General features: G+C 44.8%; 1 protein-coding gene and 1 long non-coding RNA gene across 2 annotated transcripts in view; one reads left to right on the forward strand and one right to left on the reverse strand.

The window, feature by feature from the left end:
• LOC128568034 (uncharacterized) overlaps nucleotides 1-21,075 on the reverse strand; it is a 131,124-nt gene extending 110,049 nt beyond the window's left edge. The window contains exon 1 of the long non-coding RNA XR_008374973.1: nucleotides 18,954-21,075. This is a non-coding gene — a long non-coding RNA (uncharacterized LOC128568034). The remainder of the gene's footprint in view (nucleotides 1-18,953) is intronic.
• Nucleotides 635-11,646, forward strand: ATP5PO (ATP synthase peripheral stalk subunit OSCP). The gene is made up of 7 exons (XM_053565705.1): nucleotides 635-761; nucleotides 2,164-2,214; nucleotides 4,526-4,636; nucleotides 7,165-7,294; nucleotides 8,168-8,280; nucleotides 10,948-11,034; nucleotides 11,462-11,646. The coding sequence occupies exons 1-7, from the start codon at nucleotides 726-728 to the stop codon at nucleotides 11,573-11,575; spliced, it is 642 nt and encodes a 213-aa protein (XP_053421680.1). The 5' UTR covers nucleotides 635-725; the 3' UTR covers nucleotides 11,576-11,646.
• Nucleotides 21,076-22,482: the final 1,407 nt, after the last annotated feature.

Raw genomic sequence — 22,482 nt, forward strand, 5'->3', positions numbered from 1 at the left:
AGTTTGAAGTTGCTGTGAACTATGAGGCCATGGCACTCTACCAAGGGTCAAAGTGTAACTGTATGGAAGGAAGGGAGGGGCAAGATACTAAATTGTATACAGACTGTGAATCTGTATGTATGATAAAAGCAAACAAAAATAAAGAACTAACATTATCGAGTGCCATTCTGTCGGGAAGTTGTTCTAAGTTTCTTACAAATATATTAATATCTTTAACAAAGTCTTCCTTGCCCTGCTTTAACAAGTGTCATTGAATAAATTTTTCTGTAACAAGGGGCAGTCATGGCCCAGATAAGGGAGACGTTGTGCAAAGTTTCTGGGGGTTTTGTTTGTTTGTGATTTTTGGTTTTTGTGTGCAGCGTGAGGAACGACCATGGATGCAGGCTTTGGCATGCTAGGAAGGGGTAATGATGCCTGTGATGCGGTAATAACTGTAAAATGGACAAAAGGCCACCCTATTTATCTAAATGCAAATTTTAAACAAGGAAAAGCAAACCCTTTCTACAGTAAGAGCCGCTTACTAACCTAAAAATTTCATTTTCAGGTCCACTATCTGGGTAGCGCCGCTACTAAGAACTACAACTCCCAGCGTGAGGGAGGCCAATGCGCATGCGGTTTTACGCCTACATTTCCCAGAAAGCCAAGCGGCTACGCCAACGCGCGCGTGCGCCCTTGCGCATATCTGCCTTCCTACTAGGGTTTGACCTACAGGCTCCCGGGAGAAGATGGCAGCCTCAGCAGTGTCCCGGATCTCCCGGCAGGTGAGAACGGTGATTCTAAAAGACAACAGGAGGATTCCTCCTGCAGCGACTAGTACCAGACCCCGAGCACTAGGGGCGAGGCTATGACCAGGAAAGCCTGGCCGTTGTTGAAGGTCGTGGGTCCCAGCGAGTGGGGGCGACGTAAAGAGACCCAGCTTTTATCCTCCTCCCCCTGGACGCCTGTGGGGCGGTGGGAGCCGGGCTGAACGTGCGGTGACCTTGACGTCCACAGCCCCGAGAAGCACCTGACTAGAAGAGTTCGGGAGGGGGCTTCGGGCTTCCCTGGACTCTTAAGGAAAGGGCACGGCCTAACCCCAAAGTCAGCTTCCTTTGCCATCGTGATAAACCTGTCAGTGATTACTAATAATGCCGAGGAATATTCGTAAAGCACATCTCAGTTTTATAAAGAAAATGAGAACGTTTAAGTGACTTGTCCTTGGTTGCTGAGCCAGTAAGTGGTAGAACCCACAATCACACAGAAGTTGGAGTTGGAAAATAATTTGTGTTCTTAGTACAGTATCTTACGATGCTTTAAGTATTGGAACCCAAAATCTTTTAATCCTCACAACCAGTTTTGGTATAGTATGTTCCAGATCGAGAAGTATTTGAAGGTGACCTGCAGGTGCCTTTTAAACCATGGATTCCAACTCCATAGTTGGATGCCTTTTGATAGGCAAAACAATTTCTCAGAACTAGGTCCTCTTGTAAGATCAAACTCTGTTTGCTGCAGTACCCAAATAGTCTTTTATTTTGAATAGCATTTGAATACCTAAGAAGGTACATTTGGTGCAAATCACGGCTGGAATCCTTTGGGTTTTTTTTTTTGTTGTTGTTGTTGTTTTGCAGTTTTTGGCTGGGGCTGGGTTTGAACCCGCCACCACTGGCATATGGGGCTGGCACCCTACTCCTTTGAGCCACAGGCGCCACCCGGAATCCTTCCACTTTTATTGAAGTCCCACTCAAGGGTGTGGTGATATTAGTGCCAAAAATTTTGTTAAATATTTTTGAAACGTGCACACCCTGAATGAAGTGTTTTCTCTCTCATATGGGTGTGCTAGCCTCTGCCCATTCCTAGCAAACTAGGACCTTGATGGGAAGGCAATTTTCCAAGCAATTTAGCATGATTTTCACTAGGAAAATTTACTCCCAGGTAATAAACAGTGGCTCATCCTCATGTAATCTATATGATGATACAAAGAAACATACAAAACTAATTCTGCAGAAAGTCATATAAAAACTTAATCTTGGGCAGCGCCTGTGGCTCAACAGAGTAGGGTGCCAGCCCCATATGCCGGAGGTGGCCAGTTCAAACCCAGCCCTGCCCACCCCCAAAAAAAAAAAAAAACTGCAAAAATAAATAAGAATTTAATCTCATTGGATATGTTTTTTTATTGTTTCAAAGGTGCGATGCTTCAGTACCTCTGTGGCTAGGCCATTCGCCAAGCTTGTGCGGGTATGTTAATTTATTTGCTTTTATAATTGTAAAGCAGGTGAAAATGTGAGTCAAACAACAATACAGTTAGGGCATGTATGATTACTGTCTAACCTTTCTGCATTATATGTAGTTCCCAAAACATGATGTGTACACGAGATGGGGAAAGGAATGATGTTGAGTGCTTGCTATGTGGCGGGCTTGTGCTTTGACTTTGAGAACTGTTGTTTGATTTCCCATTAACTCTCCAAAATAGATAAGCTAGTGTTGACTTTTTTTTTTGGAGACAGAGTCTCACTACGTTGCCCTTGGTAGAATGCTGTGGCGTCATAGCTCACAGCAACCTCCAACTCCTGGGCTTAAGTGATTCTCTTGCCTCAGCCTCCGAGGTAGTTGGTACTATAGGCGCCCGCCACAATGCCTGGCTATTTTTTGTTGCAGTTGTCACTGTTGTTTAGCTGGCCCGAGCCAGGTTTGAACCCGCCACACTTGGTGTATGTGGCTGGCACCGTAACCACTGTGCAATGGGTACCAAGCCAGTATTGACTTTTTTTAATGAAAGAAACAAGTGCAACAAAATAAAGTGATGTGTCCGAGTTCTGGAAGTAAGTTATTATGAACACAGGAGTTGATACGGAAATCAAGTTATCTTGGTTTCTGTCACAATCCTGTCATATTTCTCTTGTGTTCCATCTTGCCTTCAACCAAACTGTAAGGAATGTGCACACTCTTTCTCCTAAGAAAATCCACTGGGCACCAAAAAGACTCACCATTTCAGGATTTGCCAGTTCCTTTTCAAACAAAAAGTAGTCTAGTTGACCCCTGGTGAAGAGGAGTATTCATGAATATAATAAATAAAGTTCATCAGAAAGACCCCAGAAGTTGGCTAACAGCTGGTAACAACCCTTTTGGAATAAGAAGTTGGGCTCCATTTCCATGGGTCACTTTGTAATTCTTTTTTAAAAGTCTCTGTATAACAGAGAATTTAATTCAACTCAGGGGGAGCAGGAAGTTCATTTGGCCCACAGGCCCAAAGATGTGCTGACCTGTCTATTCTACCTAACCTCCTACCTCTTTCCCTCAATCAACAGTGAGCCAGTCTTCCCCTTGGAAAAACAGTGAAAGAGAAAGATCAAAATACCAGATTTATGTCCTTAGTCACATCAGGTGGAACTGAGAAAAAAATTTTTTTTATTTTTTTGAGAGTGAGTCTCATTCTGTGCCCTGGGTAGAGTGCCATGGCATCCTAGCTCACAGCAACCTCAAACTCTTAGGCTCAGGCAGTGCTCTTGCCTCAGCCTCCTGAAGTAGCTGGGACTACAGGTGCCTGCTAGTTTTTCTATTATTAGTAGAGATGAGGTCTTGCTTTTGCTTATGATGGTCTCAAATTCCTGATCTCAGGTAATATACCTGCCTCCGCCTCCCAGAGTGCTGGGAGGATAGATGTGAGCCACTGTGCCCAGCCTAGAAAAATAATTCTTACACTCCCACCTTTATTACCAGCCCTAAATCTCTCAAAACCACTAGCAGTGGTCTCATTTTATCCTTCCTGTAAGAACTTACAAATCCCCAAACAGTGATAAGGAATAGTCTTCCCATTTTATAATGGGGAAACTGGGGCTCAGAAAATTTGCCCAAGGTTTTATTCAGCTTAGTCTTAGAGCTGGACTGGATCTAAACCTTTCTCACTCAAAGCCTAAGCTTTCCCACTACAATATACAGCACCACTAAGCATATGTAGTAATATATTGATGGTAGTATATATAAAAAAGTATATAGTTGATTGTGAAAAATAGCTCAGGCATCAGACACTTTGTAAATTGCTAAAGGGCTCTATTAAATTGAACATTGGTAGGGAGGCTCTATAAGGAAAAATTTATAGTACTACTGTGAATTATATAGAGGTGTATTTTCATTTCATAAACACCCATTTTCTGACTCAAACATGTTCAAAACTGCCTGCTATCAGTGTTTAATACTTCCCATACTTAGAATAAAGAAAGAAAGCATAAACTCATCTCAGAATTAAATTTAAAGTACAGGTGATTGAATTGTAGGTAAGTGGGGCTGGAAAGGACTGGCGGCATTATCTACTAAAGCCCCTCATTTTACAGATGAGGAATTGGAGGTTCAGAGGTTGAGTGACCTGGCCAAGGAAGTAGCCATTTGTTGCCATTTTAGGACAGCTCTTTGAAGACATATTTAAGCAATTTTGTGTTACAAGAGATATGTTTTAAATTATAAACTTTCAGTTCTGCTGTTAACCATAGCATGTTGTCTTAACTGATTTTCCTTTTGCCTTCCTTCCCTACCCCACCCTTTTTTTTTAAAGCCACCTGTTCAGATATATGGTGTTGAAGGTCGCTATGCCACTGCTCTTTATTCCGCTGCATCAAAACAGAATAAGCTGGAACAAGTAGAAAAGGAGTTGTTGAGAGTATCAGTAAGTAGCTTTCTTTTTCATTACATGTTAAGTTCCTATTTATATATTTTTCATTTATTTCTGCATTCCTAGTGAAGTAAATACGTACCATATATCCTATGAGAAAAAGACCTGCAAAAAACTATTTTCATTAGAAACCAAGATTTCAGGTGGAGGTAGAAATATAAAATAGAAATATAACATGGTAATTTAAGAAAAATCACCATTTCAGAAGACGTTTCAAAATCACATTCAAAAATCTAAGTTTGTGATCCAGGTACTTTCAAAATACTCTTTAGAATATATTATGATTTTTTTTTTTTTTTTACTGAGGATCTGAGGATTTATTTTCTTTATGAAAACTTTTCCTTATTTTTAATTATTATTTGATTCCAAGATGTGAGGGGAGCAGACACGCTGGGCAGCAAAATGAGTCAAGATGTGAGCTTCGTGATAATTAGAGAATTGGCAGGGAAGGACTGAGAGATTGAGGGGGATCATATTTATTTTTACTTTTTTTTCATGAAGAGTCAATAAATTGAATTAACAGAAGCCTGCAATGTAACTGAGGTAGGAAAACCTCTGCTTTGGATTTCACAGTATTTCCTAGTTAGTGAGTCACCCCACATTTCGTTGTTTCCCTCTCCTTTGACTTTCTAGTTCCCACCTCTGGCAGTAAGGTCTGTATTAAAGACGGGAAGGCAGAGACAGCCTAATGTACAGTCTCTTCAGATAAAGCTTTGTTCTTTCCTGAGTTTATATGTTAATATCTTTCATTTTTTTAAATCTAGATATTTGTAAAGTTTTTTATTTGATTCATTTTAAGCTTTTATTGGAACATTTGCCCTAACAGACAATAATTTTAGCTCAGGACTCCTAGCTTTATCCAATGCTCTCTGTAGATAATGCTTAAGGTCTTAGCTGGTCTTATCAACCTTGTGACCCTCACAAAGCCATAGGCCCAGCCTCACTGCTGGAGACACTTGGGGATGGGTGAGCAGCAGCAGACAAGATGTCACACAGGCGTTAGGGAGGTGGTGATGATTGTCTGCTACTTGGTGGTCATGCCCATCTTAAACCCAAACAGAGAATGACCTGGGTTGTGGACATTAGAATGGGGCTTGGACAAGACCTGGGAGTTGGTCAAAACAGAGAAAAAGAGGCCAGGTGCAATGGCTCATGCCTGTAATCCCAGCCCTCTGGGAGGCCGAGACAGGTTGATTGCCTGAGCTCACGAATTCCAGACCAGCCTGACCAAGAGCAAGACCCCCATCTCTAAAAAATAGCTGGGTGTTGTGGCAGGTGCCTATAGTCCCAGCTCCTCAGGAGGCTGAGGCAAGAGAACTGCTTGAACCCAAGAGTTTGAGGTTGCTGTGAGCTATGATGGCACAGCACTCTGCAAGGGTGACAAAGTAATGTTTTCAGAGAACATCATTGTATCCTGTATAAAATCATGGTACGATGTATTCTTAAAGGCAGTCAGAGAAAACTGATTATATTTTCTGTCTCAAAAAAAAGAGAGAGAAAGGAGGCGGCAATTACCTTAACACTATAAATCAGCAGTTTTGGGCACTGAAAGGGAAGCGTGATACTATAGAATTGTCACACTAGCTGTCCAGAGGATGATGCTGCAGACACAGGTAAGGAACATGAAAGACTTGTCTAATTACACAGTGTTTTTAGTTTGTAAATGCTTGCAATGGAAGCATTTGCAAATGCTTATGGAACAGCATTGTTTCTGTGGGGCCACTCAAGTGAAAATTTTAACTTTGGATGGAGGTGTGTGACAGAAACCTGGGGCAGAGACAGATAGGATTCTGGCCAGGCACCCTGGAGGAGGTGCTAGCAGAGTAATTGAAGGGTGAAGAGAAGTGTGTAACTGAAAGGCATCTGACTGGAAACAGCTGGTGTTGGTCCGTGAGAACTCTGGCCTAATGCCCAGGGCAGCATGGTGCTGGAGGCTGCTCTTGGTCACCAGAGGCGTTTGTGACATGACAAAGTGAAGACTGAGTGGTCTCCCTTGGTTGTCACTCTCCCCCACCCCCAGGCTCACAGAGGCTGGGTTGGGTCACTGAGCTTTGTAAAAGGCAGGACAGAACCAGGGTCGGGTGGGGGCAGAAAGGCCCCACCGAGGGAGCGGCAAGGACACCTGTGCAGTCACAGCACCTTTTGTGTGTCTGCGCTTAAGGAATAGCATCTCTGGAAAAACCAGCGTATCACCTGCATTAAATACATTTAAATATGCAGGTAATCGAAGCTTTTGGCTGCTTAGTTTTTTATAGTCTTTCTTGAAAAGTAAAAATATTTTACTTATTTAAAATAAGTACTTATTTAAAAATACAAAGTATTTTTAAGTTTTTTCAGAAAACATTGTATCCTGTATGAAATCATGGTGTGATGTATTCTTAAAGGCAATCAAAGAAAATTGATTATAAATGTCATGTGTTCTCATTTGAGTGTCAGTGTAATTCATAAAATGCTCAAGAAAGTGTATGGCACATCCTTCATGTGCTCTGAGGAAATGAAGAAATTTTTTTTGTTACTTTTAGCAACTCCTAAAGGAACCTAAAATGGCTGCTTCTATTTTGAATCCCTATGTGAAACGTTCCATTAAAGTGAAAAGCCTAAATGACATCACGGCAAAAGAGCGGTTTTCTCCCCTCACATCCAACCTGATGTGTAAGTATTAGAACTTTTCCAGTTGAAGTCTCATGAAACTTGATGGCTGGAATGGGGTCCATGGACAGAGAATCAGCATGACCTCGCTGCCTTTTGGCAGTGAAGACTCTGAGGACTCACCCAACCTGCCAAGTCAGAATCTGCATCTTAACCAGCTCCCTAAGTGAACTGTTTGCACACTAAAGTTTGAGGAGCACTGGCTAAAGGACAGGAAGATGTAAGAATGTCTAAGAGCCTAGTCAGCAGTTTCAGGCCATGCAGAAACTGAGAGGAGGTGCTAGCAGAGTAATTGAAGGGTGAAGAGAAGTGTGTAACTGAAAGGGATCGTTCTGGAAACAGAACTGAGTGAGATTCATCCCAAGAAAATGGTCCGTGGTCCGTGGCTGTACCTCGAACCTTAAGGACATTTGCACCCTTGGGTATATTTTCATTTGCTTTCAAACCCTAATGGTCACTCAAAATATGAGTTCCAAAAAGAGTATATTCATGTCATCTTTGAATATAAGACAGTATGTTAGTTTGTGAATTTGTAGCCAAACATTGGAATCGGTAATAAAAATAAGAAAATCAGATTTTGAGCTGTGTATAAGAAGTTGTTGCAAGTCTGTGTGGGTGAGAACTGACACCCCTCAGGCCCCCCACCACTCTTACTAATTTAAATGCTTACAGGTACAGCTTGTCAGGACAGTCTTTTAAAAAATAAATGGATTTTTTTTTTAATTGTATCTTCTCCATTTGCATTCCTAAAGGACATTGAATGTAATGTTTTAAGAACACAAATCTAAGTGTGCTTTTGGGGGTGAATGTAATAATACTTCATGAATGACCTACTCAGATCAGTTCCGTGTTACTGAGACACCTTCACTTTCTCAGATTTGCTTGCTGAAAATGGCCGCTTAAGCAATACCCAAGGAGTCATTTCTGCCTTTTCCACCATGATGAGTGTTCACCGTGGAGAGGTGCCATGCACAGTGACCACTGCATCTGTAAGTAGCAGGTGGCTGCTGCTGCTGCATCTCCCCTGATGTTATGTGTATCACCTTTTACAGAAAGTAGAGAAAAAATCAGGGTAAAGTCAAGAAATTGGGAAGGGTGACTTGTCATTTGAGTGTTTCATTCTTTTATCATCCTCTGTGATCCTCTGCTTTGGAAGCGCCAGTGGCTTCTTTAACCAGTGATAATTTCTGTGGACTGGCTTACATGTAAAGGACATCAAAATATATTAAAAATAATGACTGGGCAGCACCTGTGGCTCAGTGGGTAGGGTGCTGGCCCCATATACAGAGGGGCGTATTCAAACGCGTCCCTGGCCAAGCTGCAACAAAAAAATAACTGGGCATTGTGGCGGGCGCCTGTAGTCCAGCTACTCTAAGGCAAGACAATTGCCTAAGCCCAGGAGCTGGAGGTTGCTGTGAGCTGTGACACCATGGCACTCTACTGAGGGCGACAAAATGAGACTCTGTCTCTTAAAAAAAAAAAAGTGGTTTATGCTCCATTATAGATTTATTTTGTAAATCACCATATGAAGTAGTTTACTGAAACCAGAACTTCTAATTTTTTATCTTTTATCTTTTGTGGTGGTGAATGGCAAGGATGGGGTGGATGATGGGCCTTTGATCTTTTTGGCTTGCTGGAGGGGGCTATGATGATTAGTACCATATGCTGAGTACTTTATAATTTATCGTTTGATTTTATATCAAAAGATCCATGTGAGGTAGAAGTATAATTATCCTCATTTTACAGGTGAGGGCTTTCCCAAAGCCCAGGGAAAGTAAGTAGTTTGTCCAAGGTCATACAAGAAGTAGGACCAGAATTTGAACACAGGCCTCCTTGTCTCAGAAGTCCTTATTCCTTAAACTGTACTGCATTGTCCCCCAGAAGGCATTTTGTTATCCTAACATAGTTAGGTCTGCACAGCAAAACAGTAGAGTATGTTGTACTTGGATTACACAAGCACAGCACCTGACCACATGTAGATTAATAGTTGCTTTATACTCTTCAAAGAGCACAGCTCAGAGAGAGGCACTTTACACATGACACATTTGCACATTTGTAGTTTAGTAGTTGGTGCCCCCAAAACACATTCCCGGGCAAGAATCTTCACAGGCAGCCCACTGGGACTGCTCAGGTGATCCCTGGCCGTGAGCACAGGTGAGGGCTTCACCTGTCACCAAGCACTGCTGCAGGCCCTTCTTCGGCAAATACTACAAGAATGTGATTTTTTTTTTTTTAAGAATGCTTATTTTTACAAAAGTTTTTATAACCAACTGTTACGAATGCTTTTTTGTGTGTGTGTGTAGAGACAGAGTCTCACTTTATGGCCCTTGGTAGAGTGCCGTGGCCTCACACAGCTCACAACAACCTCCAACTCCTGGGCTTAAGCGATTCTCTTGCCTCAGCCTCCCGAGTAGCTGGGACTACAGGCGCCCGCCACAATACCCGGCTATTTTTTTTTTTGGTTGCAGTTTGGCCGGGGCCGGGTTTGAACCCGGCACCCTCGGTATATGGGACCAGCACCTTACCGACTGAGCCATAGGCGCCGCCCCTGTTACGAATGCTTTCAATGTTGCTACTGCTAGGAAGTAAATTTCTACTGTTTAAAAAAAAAATCCTTGAGGGTGGTGCCTGTGGCTCAAAGGAGTAGGGCACCGGCCCCATATGCTAGAGGTGGAGGGTTCAAACCCAGCCCTGGCCAAAAACTGAAAGAAAAAAAAAAAAAAATCCTTGGTATATGATTAAGGTCCCAGGCTTTAGAGATACACAGAAATAATACCAGTGTTATTATTTAGGTGAACTTCTTAGCCATTCTGAGCTTCAGTTCTCTCATCCATAAAAATGGGGACAGTAACCAGTGGCCTCATGGGGGCTCCAGATTCAGGGCGATGGTGGATGTAAAGCACCGGCGTGGAGGGACACCAGCACTCAGTCAGAGTTCTCTAACATGATAACTCAGTACATAATGTTTGAGTGAACACTGGTAGACTTTGACCACTACCATCCCCTAGTAGATGCTAGACCTTCACAAAGATGTAAAGATGTTTTGCCAGCTATTGGACTCTGGAGGAGGTAGAATGGTGACAGGTCCGAAGGCCTTTCCTTCAGCACTGTCTTCATTTTCACCGGATGCCTACCCAACCAAGAGTAAGAGTTGGGCAGGGGAGAAGATGCTGTCTGTACATCTGAGGCACCCTGCTCTACAGGGCAGCACTGACTTGAGGAGAAAGCCAGCTTCTCTGGGTTCTGTCGCTGAGGTTCAGAGTGGCAGGACATGCCACTGCCCCGGCCTGGGAACCAGGATCTGGGGAGACTCAGCCAGCAGAGCTAGGGACACGTAGAGATTGGAGAACTTGGTTAGACTGAGGCTTTTCATCCAAGGAAGTAACCCCTAGGTGCACACTGTAAGGAGAGGCTGCACAGAGAACAGGCCTGCATCTCTGGCCTTGGTGGGCTGGCATCTTCAGCCATTATAACTTTGGAGGGAAAAGCTTTTCCCTCCAAGGTTCCAAGTTGTACTGCTTGAGTAGAGGCAAAGAAGGAGTGGCATTTATGGGCAGTACCTGAACTCCTGAACAGCAGTTGCCCAGGTGTTCTGCAAGGCAGGTCCTTGTCTTTCTTTTTAATTTTATTTAAAGGGTGGTTTTGTTCTTTTTCAGCCTCTGGAAGAAGCTACTCTCACTGAATTAAAAACAGTCCTGAAAAGCTTCCTAGGTCAAGGCCAAATATTGAAATTGGAGGTTAAGGTAAGTTTTTAATTATTTTTGATATGTTTCCTTGAATTTGACTTGGCTACACACATAGAAAGTATTAGTGAAAAGTTAGATCTGATTCTTTACCCATTTTCCTGTAGTAAACTTTTATATTTATTTTGAATTTCAATGATTGTCAAATTCCATACAGTTTCACTTCTTCCCTTTGCTCAACGTAATCATAACATTTTATGTTTGTGTAGCACCTTTAGCCTTTTTTCTTTTTTTAATTATTGGTGATTCATTATTGAGGGTACACAGAACCAGGTTACATTGATTGCTTTTGTTAGATAAGGACCCTCTTATAATTGTGTCCGCCCCTAAAACCTTTAGCCTTTTCTAAGCACTTTTTTATCAGCCCACTTGATTAGTGGAATAACATCAATGTGTTTTCATGTTTCCAACCTATTTTCTTTCCTAGACGGATCCAGCAATCATGGGTGGAATGATTGTTCGAATTGGAGAGAAATACGTGGACATGTCTTCAAAAACAAAGATTCAGAAGCTGAGTAGGGCCATGCGGGAGATGATCTGAAAGTGTTGATTTTCTATCATTGGTGAAAAGTTCTTAAACTTGAAGCAACAATAAAATGCTTCCAGAACCGACCACATATTATGTTTGTTTACTATCTTTTAAAATGGAATACAGAGGGCCTTATTTTTATATTTTTCTTTCATTTTAAAGATCAAAAAGCTAGAAAATAGAAAAATTTTGGCTAGAAAATTTGGTTTGTGTGGATTATTCTTAGGAATTAATTGATTGATTAAACACAATATATTCACTCAACAAAGTCCATCCAATACTGCCTGCCACAAATCATGGGATCAATCCCTGCTCTACCTGCCACCTGTGCCCTTAATCCTGACATAACATACCCAAGTGTAGGATGTTCTATAGCTTTCAAGGCCATTGCATGTACATCTTACCTAAGCTTTGTGACAACCTTACGATTTGGGTGGGACAGACATCATCCCACTTTATAAACGAGAAAGGAAATTGAGGGATCCTTGAGATCTGCTCAGAATCACATGTCTAAACCCAGCTGGTGGGTCAGGCCCTGGAGCCCAGGTCTTCCACTTCCCATCTCGTGCTTGTCCCACCATGTAATTGACACCCTGCCCCAGCACATTGCTGGAGAAGACGGACAAGGCTACTCCTAGCTAAGTCCCATGCTCCTTCCCATGTAGTCCCTAAGATGCCCCTGATTGACCTATTCCCAAAGTCAACTCCCAGGTCGTCTTCCCTACATTTTACCTTTTGGCTTTCTAGAAAAAATAGTTTCCCAGGCAGCAGCCATCTCAGGTACCTACTCTTTGGTCATCTAGTTTTTGGCCAACAAACTGATTCTCTCAGAGCTACCCCCAGTTGGACAAAGGCAGAACCACTGCCACTCCAGCCAAAGTCCCACAGGGTAGTGACGGAGCCCAGGGCTACTCCCTGTGCCCTCCCCTGGCACCAACTTGTGCTGGCTTGCATGCTCAGCTTAAACTCTGGCGTCCTCCTGGCAAACCAGCTATATGCTCACCTAAGACAGTGGTCCCCAACTTTTGGGGGACCAGTTTCATGGAAGACAATTTTTCCACTGATGGGTAGAGTGGGAGCAATGCTTTTGATAGGAGTCTGCAAGTGACTGATTTATTACCGTCTCTGCAGTCAAAGCTCTGCTAGTGATAATGTGTGTGTGTAGCCGCAACCCAGGCTAGCATCTGCACCTCAGATCATCAGGCCTTAGACTCACAAGGAGTGTGCACCGTAGATCATGTGCAGTTTACAGTAGGGTTCCTTCTCCTACGAGAATCTAATGCCACTGAACTGACAAGAGGTGGAGCTCAGGCGGTGATGCCAGCCATGGGGAGCAGCTATAAATACAGAAGAAACTTCACTGACTTGCTTTCCTGTACCAGTCCATGGCCTGGGGGTTGGGGACTGCAGGTCCGATAACCTAACAGAGACACACTGGAAGCCTCTCAGAACTTCCCCAGGAACCAGGAGTGCTGAAATTGCTGGTTGGCCTGTGCCCATTCACTTCAACTAAAGTGAGCATAGGACCACCCAGCTAGAGACCACAGCTCCTGATCATGGGGCTAAGTTCCAGCAAATGGGGAGGAGAGGCAGTAATGTGCACCCCTCCTGGAGTGCCCCCTCGAGCACCAGGCATGAGCTCCTCTTGGTCCCACTGGCTAGATGCAGGTGCGAAGGTGGGAGCTGGAGTAGCCACACGCCAAGGCCAAAGCCTGCCAGGCCTGACGGCTGCTCCCTGAACTCACTGAAGCTGCAGGATGTGGGGTGCTCCATGTCGTGGCACCTGAGTATGCAATCTGATCCCCTGCCAGGTTCCCCAAGCCTTATCTGCCTGCCTCCCACCCTGCATGAGGTGGTCCACCCTACACAACCACACAGCTCCTGGGCAGATGCGTGGCGGCTAAGGTACAAACCTTCTCTGGGGAACCCCCTTGCTGGTGCTACAGCCCAGCCAAATCCTTTGGAATCAAATTCAGCAACTTCCTGCTGACTAAGCACCCAGAAACTCGGGGAGATGAAATGCTTCAGGTACCACCTCAGGGGTGGTCAGAGTTAGCCAGGGATCTGTGTAGGAGGGGGTTTATCAGGCATTTTTTATCAGCTTTTTTTTTTTTTAATCAAGATGACAATTTTAAAACAATGTACACATGTGACCTTTCAGGATTGTTTTAAATAAATTAGAGTACTGGCTCGGCAGTTGTAGCACAGTGGTTACAGCGCCAGCCACATACAGCAAGGCTGGTGAGTTTGAATCCGGCCCTATGAACTAAACAACAATGACAACTGCAACCAAAAAACTAGCCGGGTGTTGTGGCGGGTGCCAGCTACTTGGGAGGCTCAGGCAAGAGAATCACTTAAGCCCAAGAGTTTGAGGTTGCTGTGAGCTGTGACAGCGACAGTACTCTACCAAGGGCAACATAGTAAGACTCTGTCTCAAAAACAAACAAATAAATAAAATAAAATGATAAATTAGAGTACAGGTGGAAGAAGGCCAGATGTGGTGGCTCATGTCTGTAATCCCAGCACTCTCAGAAGCAGGTGGATCACTTGAGCTCAAGAGTTCGACAGCAATAGCCGGGCGTTGTGGTGGGGGCCTGTAGTCCCAGCTACTCGGGAGGCTGAGGCAAGAGAATCACTTAAGCCCAGGAGTTGGAGGTTGCTGTGAGCTGTGTGAGGCCACGGCACTCTACCGAGGGCCATAAAGTGAGACCCTGTCTCTACAAAAAAAAAAAAAAAAAAAAGTTCGACAGCAGCCTGCGCAAGAGCAAGACCCCATCTCTAAAACTAGCTGGGCATTGTGGCAGGCGCCTATAGTCCCAGCTACTTGGAAGGCTGAGGCAAGAGAATCACTTGAGCCCAGAAGTTTGAGGTTGCTGTGAGCTATGACACCACAGCACTCTACCAAGGGTGACAAAATGAGACTCTGTCTCAAAAATAAATTAATATAAATAAAAATAAAAGACCATAATTTATGGTCAATTAAGGAATGAATTTGGGAGGAATTGCATTAAAGGCAGGACAGAAGGAAACACTATAAATCAGGCATCCTCAAACTTTTTAAACAGGGGGCCGATTCACTGTCCCTCTGACTATTGGAGGGCTGGACTATAGTTAAAAAAAAAAAACTATGAACAAATGCCTATGCACACTGCACATATCTTATTTTGAAGTAAAAAACAAAACGGGAACAAATGCAGTTCACACCGCCACATGTGGCCCACGGGCCACAGTTTGAGGACCTCTCTATAAATAATCCAATAAAATTCAGGTAACAATAAAATTCAGTGTTGAACAGTTTGCTAATGGCACTCAGGATGAAAAGCCAAAGTTCCGAACCTGTGGCATTGCTTGTGTTAGAAACTTCTGCCTAGAAATACAGAATGATCCTTCTGAATGTTTCTGTGAGACAATCTTAGCTTTTTGTTCTCCTGCCAACCCCACCACCACGGCATCTCTTATGCTTTGTAACACGGAACTCACATGCCCAGAAATAATTCATTCAAGGAAATTCATTTTCTACTTGGTGCTAACATTTATCCAAAGAAGTTATAGCAGAGTTAAAAGGGTTGTTGGTTTGTTTCATTTTGGTTTTTCGGTTTGTTTTTGCATGCTTTCCCTTGTACCTTATCTGTGGAAAAAGGAAGAGATATTCTTTGCAGCTGCCTGTGTGTGCATAAAGGAGGTAGGGCAGAAAGAACCCAAAGTAATCCACGGTAAAAGGGTTGCCTTTTCTCATTTTATTCACGAACTATTTGAATTTAAACCATACAGGTCAAAATGACCAAAGAGCTATTGGAAGAGATTGTTCTTTTAAGTTCGAGATACACAGGAACAGCAATTTGTACTGATGTTGCTACCGGTTTAAAGAAAAAAAAAAAATCTCATTTACCATAATCTGAATCAGTAAAATGTAACATTTCACACATCGTAAGTTGCCAAAGGAACACTCAAACAGCAAAACTAACCTCAGCTTCTTTTAAATAAAAAAAGAAACTGAATGTTTTGGCCCTGTTTCATCAAACCTTAGACAAATACATAATTCTACAATTTATAATAGCATGTAGTAATTTTTAGAATTCCATTAACATTACATAGCAGACTATAGTCTCTCTTTTGTGGAAAATTGAACAGTACCATTATTTGGCAACAGAAGTATATTACAATCAACAGCACATCCATCAGGGGGTGGCCTAGTCCTACCTATTCCTGGGCAGGGCCGTAAGGGGAGCAACATGTCACCAGCACTGTGGCCCACTCGTCACTGGACACACAGGTACTCACATCATGATTGATTACATTCTTTCCCAGACAGGCAAGACTGACTAGGAGTGCTTGCTGGCACCACTGGGTGGGGCTCCCCTGTTCTGGCTTTTCTTGCCCCCAGACTTTTTTTAAACAACGAAGGTCCAGGAGCTCATTCCCAATCAACAGCCGCAGTGCCACCCAGGCAGACAGCATCATTCTAAGGAAGAAGAGTCAGGGCCTATTCTGGGTGGGAGGGTCACAGTCATCTCCTGCTGCCAGTGGCCCTGAGATGACCTTCCCAGGCTTTGCTAGAACAAAGAGGTCGCTACACGGCTCCTCCTTTGGGAATAAAGCCACGGACAGTTCCTTGAGGTGATTACACATTACTCATATTCCTCAGTGGATTCAGGAAGCTTCCAGAAATCACGCTTCCAACGCTCCGAACTCTAGAAAGTCACTTGGACTCTAGGCTTACCAGTTTCAGGCCTATCAAGAAACGAACTTGGACTGTTGGTTGGCAGCATTAAGATGTGCACAGCTTGTTAAAAGAAATGTTGAAAACCTAATGCTCACACCCTCCACGTGTCCTCACAAACCACCGGCCCTGAACTTTCCACAAACAGTGACCACTGTGCAATGTCCCCACATCACCACAAACCGGCTCTTCTCATCACTAGCATTTCCAGTCAGCTCAAGGAGGCTGGCTTCTGGGGGCTGTCACCTCCTGACATACTTCTGAATGCATCTCTCAGAGGTTTAGACCTTAAGCTTCACAGATCCTCCTTGGGTGTCCTACAGGGACATCTCTGATGGCCACATATAGGAGGTCGGTGAAGTCCAGAAGCAGGCTGGATTTCTGAACCGTTTCTGGGAGGGGAAGGGAGAGGGGGGATGGCCTCTTGGCCCGGGGTACCCACCGGGGACTCTTCTCTGCTGCCTATTATGACTGCCCCCCCAGAAAGCTTAACTCAGAAACCCAAACTTCATCCACCCGCCCAGCTGGCTGTGCAGCAGTGACGCACCAGGATAGAGCTATCCTGACTCTACCCAGATAGACGGGGGAAAGGGTGACCCGGAGGGCAGGAGTGGCCTGCCTGGACTCTTCTGAATTCCCAGTGGGACAGCTGGGTCAGCCGCAATTCCTGACTAATCCACAAACCTAAGGAAAACCTCTGTGGCACCTGGATCTGACAGAAACAGGTTCTCAGTTCTCTCCTCTTTCCTGATGCGACCACCTTCTAGAATTTCTTATCTGTGAAGATCAGTTTTTAATGCAACGCCAAGGTCTCAGCTGAGGTCCCAGCTAGAGGATACTTTGCTTTTTATCACACTGCCACCCATGTTACTGAATTCATCATATCCCGGTGGGGAGAAGATAACTCTTTTGCATTCCTAACATCTACAACCTGGAATTTTTTTTTAATGTAAGAAATTTAGTTGAGTTGAACCCCAGCAATCTGATTAAGCAGTTTCTACTCCTGGAATAGGTTTAATTTTTTTTTTCTATAGTTTTATGCACTTAAATTAGATTCCTAAAATACTCTCATATACATACAGAAAAATAATCTCTCCATGACAAATCACATTTTACAATAACAAGTTAAATATTTTTCACTACAGAATCTGTGTTAGTTTATGCAACATTTAACAGCATAGCCTCTTACATACCGTATATACATTTAGTCATGGCCATTCCCAGGAAAACATAGCAGAGATTTCATGACAAACCACTTAAAGAGTACAACCATTTCCCTTTATGTAGCAGGTTTCTGCATTTTTTCTTTATTAAAACAGCATAAAATGCAGAAACCCAGAATCTGTGAGCTGATTATCACACACAGAATATTTTTGTCGCAGTTTCCCATCTGTATACATGTATTTACACATATGTTCACCACCTATACATGTGAGGGGACAAAGCTTATCGAGGTAAGGCAGGATGACGCGAGGGAAAAGGGGACCAACTCCCCCGTCTATGCAGGAAGAGGTCAGAAAGGGCATAGACTTCAGCTTGTGGGGCTACCACAGACAAAATCGGGGCTTGATTTCACAGTTCAAAGATACTTAGGCTATTAGCCGTGAATGTTTATGTGCACCTAAAATTAAATGTCATTAACATAGATCTTGCTAGAATATCTACTTTCTGACAGTGAGTATTCAACAGATGACATTTCAAGGATGTTGATTTATAAACTGTACCTCAAAACGTTCATTCATTAAAACCAATGCTGACACAATAATTGACTCAACACCCCTAGAAGACACTTTCACAACCCATGGTTTGGAAGATTGCATTACACGTGGAAACCAAGCTATAATTGGCTATTTCATTCAAGATGACATAATCGGCTGGGTTTGCAACTTCTGCTTGACCTTTTGTCCACATTTTTACCTAGCAAACGTAATCCCGCACAGAATCAGGAAACGTAGTAAGGATTATTGCTCCATGTGTGTAGAAATGGGACCTATTTGTAAAAAGCGAGCAGAACTGCAAGAGTTTTGGAGTTTCCAACCCAGTGAGAGTAAAAGCTTGTGAAAGAAAACCCACGCAGGACACCCAACACCACGGTCATCTGTCATCTGTCTCCTAGAACTTGAGGCTACTCACACAGCAGGTTCCCTCTTTCTCCCAACATCACCCTACTTAGAAGCCATACATATAGTCCTGTGGGGAGAGCAGGGCGAGGGAGTCACAGTCTCTCAGAGGCAGGCTCCTCCCAGACACCCGTAAGTCCTATGGCCCAGCGGGCAGGGAGGTGCTGGCCCCAGGTTGCAGTGCCCCCATCCAGAGATGTGGCAGCTGAAACAGAAGTTCAGCCACTGAGGAATGCACACCAGGCACTTCGACAACCTTCCCCGCTTCTCCCTGAAGGCTGAAGGTTGAAAAAGCCTCCCTGTCCTGCCAGAAAATGGGAGAAAAGCCCCCAGTGGGTAACTATTGAACAAAAGGAAGCATTTAATTTCAAAGGAGGGAAGGCTCCAAGCATTTGCCATCCAGGGGCTTGGGTTCCATATCCTTGGGTGAGCCCACCCACACCATCTGTGCTTCTAGGAAATAGGAGACACCTGGAAAGGCCTCTCCACCCAGCTCTCCACAGCCTGCCAGGGAGGCCTTCTGAAGGAAGAAGCCCTGAGATGCGCCTACCTGCTGCAGAAACCAACTGAGAATGCACTGTGGAGAAGGCCGCGTCACCGGTATGTGGCCCACGCAGTCACACGCGGCCTGGAAGGTGACTTAATGGTCTGCTGCCACGGTCTTGAAACGCTCATCATCGTGAGGGCCTTAGCGTTTACACCTCAGTCCACATACTGTGCACCTGGTCCCGGGTATAAGATGGTTGGAGCAACGTGCTCCCTGTTTCCCACGCGGCCATTCGTCCCCTGCCCAGGGCACACTCGTGCCCACACGCCCCACACATTCACAGGCTGCATCCCACAAACAGTTCTTTCCATCTAAAATTTCGGAAGTTGAAGTCTGCAAGTAGAGACGCTGTTACCCATTCCAAGTAGAACAGACTTGACTTCTAGAAGCTTGGAGAGAGGGGCTTCATTGGCACCACCTGCCCTGACGCCTCCAATGCACACGTGAGGCTCTCACTAGAGCAGAAAAGTCAAGAGGACCAAGGACCTACTAGGTGCTGGCCCAAGGCCAGCAGCAGGAAACAGCAAAGCCACACTAGCTTCCTGCCGCCTCTGCCCGCCGGGCCCACATTCCGAGCTCTGAGTCACAGCGTCCCCGCCCTCCTCTCCCCTCCGCGTGACCACCCGCGCCCTGCGCAGAGCAACGCCCGCGAGCCGCAGCAGGGGGAGCCAGCACCTCGGGATCCGCCCGCAGGACGGGCGAGTTTCCACCCGGGAGCCGCTGCCATTCAACCAGACGTCGCCAAGCTACCACCCTTTCGTTGGCTCCTGTCTGCCCTAGGCCCCCACTCCGTTTAGATACAGAAATGGGAGGAAATAAGAGATTTGAGAATAACAGGAGAAATGCAAAGGAACGTCCTTTTAGAAGCACAGCTGCCCAGGAATGTTATTCTTTCAAATGATAAAAGTAAAAAACCAGACTTCCTGGAAGACGAAAATATGCATTCCTATCACTTCATAAAAAGAAACCTTAGCTACTGGCTAATTCTCAGGAAATATCAGAGCAACACTGGCTTTTATTCAAGCTGACCAAATAAGCCCACATCTGAACACAGCTTTCTTTGGTGGGCTTTGAATACTAAGATGTCTGTACTAGGCATTTGACAGCCACTGTGCAGGCTGGTATAGGAAATACACACAGAACAGAATCCTCCTAAAACACAGCTCACAAAGCACGCTGACATATGGTAGGGGCAAACTGACCCTGAAATATGACAACCTCACACAGTGTGGGAAAATGATTTATGGGGGTGTCGTCTGGTTCCTCCAAGGCCAAAAGAAAGAGGATTCCTTTGGATGGAAGAACTGATTGCATCTGTATGAACTGAAGTAGTTATGCGGAGCTGAGTATGAACTCTTATAAGCACTGGGGGTTATTTCAATGACTCATGATTGGATCTACAATTAGGCTCAAGCCACAAAGGCAGGCCCATCCTTGCTGCCTCCCAGCCCCTCAGATGGTGGCCTGCATTGGGATGGGACCCTCTGAATGAACAATGCACTATTATGATGCTACTGAGAGGTTGAAACCCATAGATAAGCCTGTGGGAAGTGGTGGCATCTGGGTTTGAACACTCCCCAGATAGAGACCTGTTAGATGTTCTCATCTTTCATGTGGAATAAGTTTTCACACTTATCAGGAATAGATTCTTTTCTGGCTCCTACAGATAGAAGGTGAAGCACTTTACTGGAAGCCTGATGACCTACAAACAAATCCTGGATCTGATAGAGTGCAGGGTGAGGAAATGGGATTCTAGAACTTTCCTTTTTTCTGACTCAAACACCTGCTTTCCCAGTACACAGGAGCTGGAGCCTTACTCGGAAAGAGGCAGCTGGAGTGGTCACTATGCTGGCTTTCCTGTGTGCCAGATATAACCGTGAAGTTCTTGACTTTTCTTAGAATATTCCCACACAAAGCAACACTAATCAGAACCATTCAAAGTAGAATCAATACACCCAGAGGCTCACAGGAAACATCCCCTCTAGCATGCTGGCCCTGTGGTGTAGCGACTACTACACAGGAAGGACAAGCCAGGATGACTAGGACAGCAGAGACAAGAGCCACAATTCCTGGGGGTGACAGAGGTTGCAGCCACAGCTAGGGCTGCTTCCGCTGGAATGGTCTGACCCTGGGCTTTCCTCCGCTGCAGGCCAGTCTGCCCAAGAGCTGGAGGAAGCAGCCCAGCCACCTGATGTGATCTCTTCACTTCAGTCTAAAGACACTGCTTTATTTTGCTAGTGAGGCCTGATGATTGCAAAAGAAAAAGAAGAAGAAGAAGAGGGGAGGAGGGGGAGGTGAGGGGTGGGGAGGAGAGGAGAAAAAGGAGAGAGGGACAGAGGGAGGGAGGGAGAGAGGGAGGGAAGGAGATGGAGGGAGGGAAAGAGAAGGAAAGAAATGCCCCCATTTTACCAAGCACTGTTCCTAAAGGGAACTTTATGTGCAGAAGGTAGAGGCAGGTTGATAGATCAATGTCCTGGTTCTGATTGTAATTCCTGTCCCTCCCTGACGAGGGAGGCCAGAGCTGTTCTAAGGACGTACTTGCCTACCTGTGCGAGCCTGTTTCTGTCCCAGAACACATGCTGGCTAATCAACCCTCATCTGACCCCCGCCTTCTCAAAGAAGGGTCCTTCATCCATGCGTCCTTTGAACAAATGAATCAGAGAGAAACACAAGGATTTGGTCTCACTGGGCCACTCCAGGGAAAGGAGGAGAAACATCCTGATGATATTTACATAACTAAGCAGCTCCCACAAAACTTGATGGTGGCGTTGGCAGGTGAGTCCTGGCAGCTGACTCGGGCCCTTCCCAGCAGTCAGGGGAAGGCCCTGGCAGGCATTTCAGCAGCCCAGGTACAAGGAGAACCAAGTGCTAGTTTTACCAAATGCTTCCTAGGGTGGCTTAGACTGTACTGTCCAAGGGCTTCCCTGAGCCACTGGTTTCCGGGGCTACCCATTATGCTTCTGTCCTGGATGAGCTGAGGCTCTTACATCTAAAAGCAAAACAAAAACATCCAGGCATGCTTGTTTTCCTTTCCTCACTCTCCAGCACGAGGTGTCTAAACTTGTAAAGTAAGTAAATCTGGACCAAGCAGAAACATTGCTAATCTCACACTTCAAGCCTGAAACGACTCTGTTATATCTAACATACACCAGGTGTCCACGTAAAAGTGCTAGAGTCTGCTATCAAGCATATCTCCGACCTCAAGAGGGAAAGGAGAATAAAAAATATCAAAGCCCCAGCCTGAGCAAGAGTGAGACCCCATCTCTACCAAAAATAGAAAAATTAGCCAGACATCATGGCAGGCCCCTGTAGTCCCAGTTACTCGGGACTGAGGCTGAGGCAGGAGGATCAGGGTCAGGAGGGGGCTCCTGAATCCAGGAGGTTAGGTTGCTGTGAGCTAGGCTGATGCCATGGCACTCTAGTCTGGGTGACAGAGTGGCACTGTGTCTCAAAAAAAAAAAAAAAAAAGGGGCAGCACCTGTGGCTCAGTGAGTAGGGCGCCGGCCCCATATACCGAGGGTGGCGGGTTCAA

Source organism: Nycticebus coucang, chromosome 16 (genome assembly GCF_027406575.1).
Source record: "Nycticebus coucang isolate mNycCou1 chromosome 16, mNycCou1.pri, whole genome shotgun sequence".
NCBI classification, from domain to species: domain Eukaryota; kingdom Metazoa; phylum Chordata; class Mammalia; order Primates; family Lorisidae; genus Nycticebus; species Nycticebus coucang.

Bases quoted from the DNA above. Each gene is read 5' to 3' on its own strand.
- ATP5PO (XM_053565705.1), top strand. From the start codon at position 726: ATGGCAGCCTCAGCAGTGTCCCGGATCTCCCGGCAG. The intron at 8,281-10,947 runs GTAAGTAGCAGG...GTTCTTTTTCAG, and splicing joins GCACAGTGACCACTGCATCT to CCTCTGGAAGAAGCTACTCT. The intron at 11,035-11,461 runs GTAAGTTTTTAA...TTTCTTTCCTAG, and splicing joins TATTGAAATTGGAGGTTAAG to ACGGATCCAGCAATCATGGG.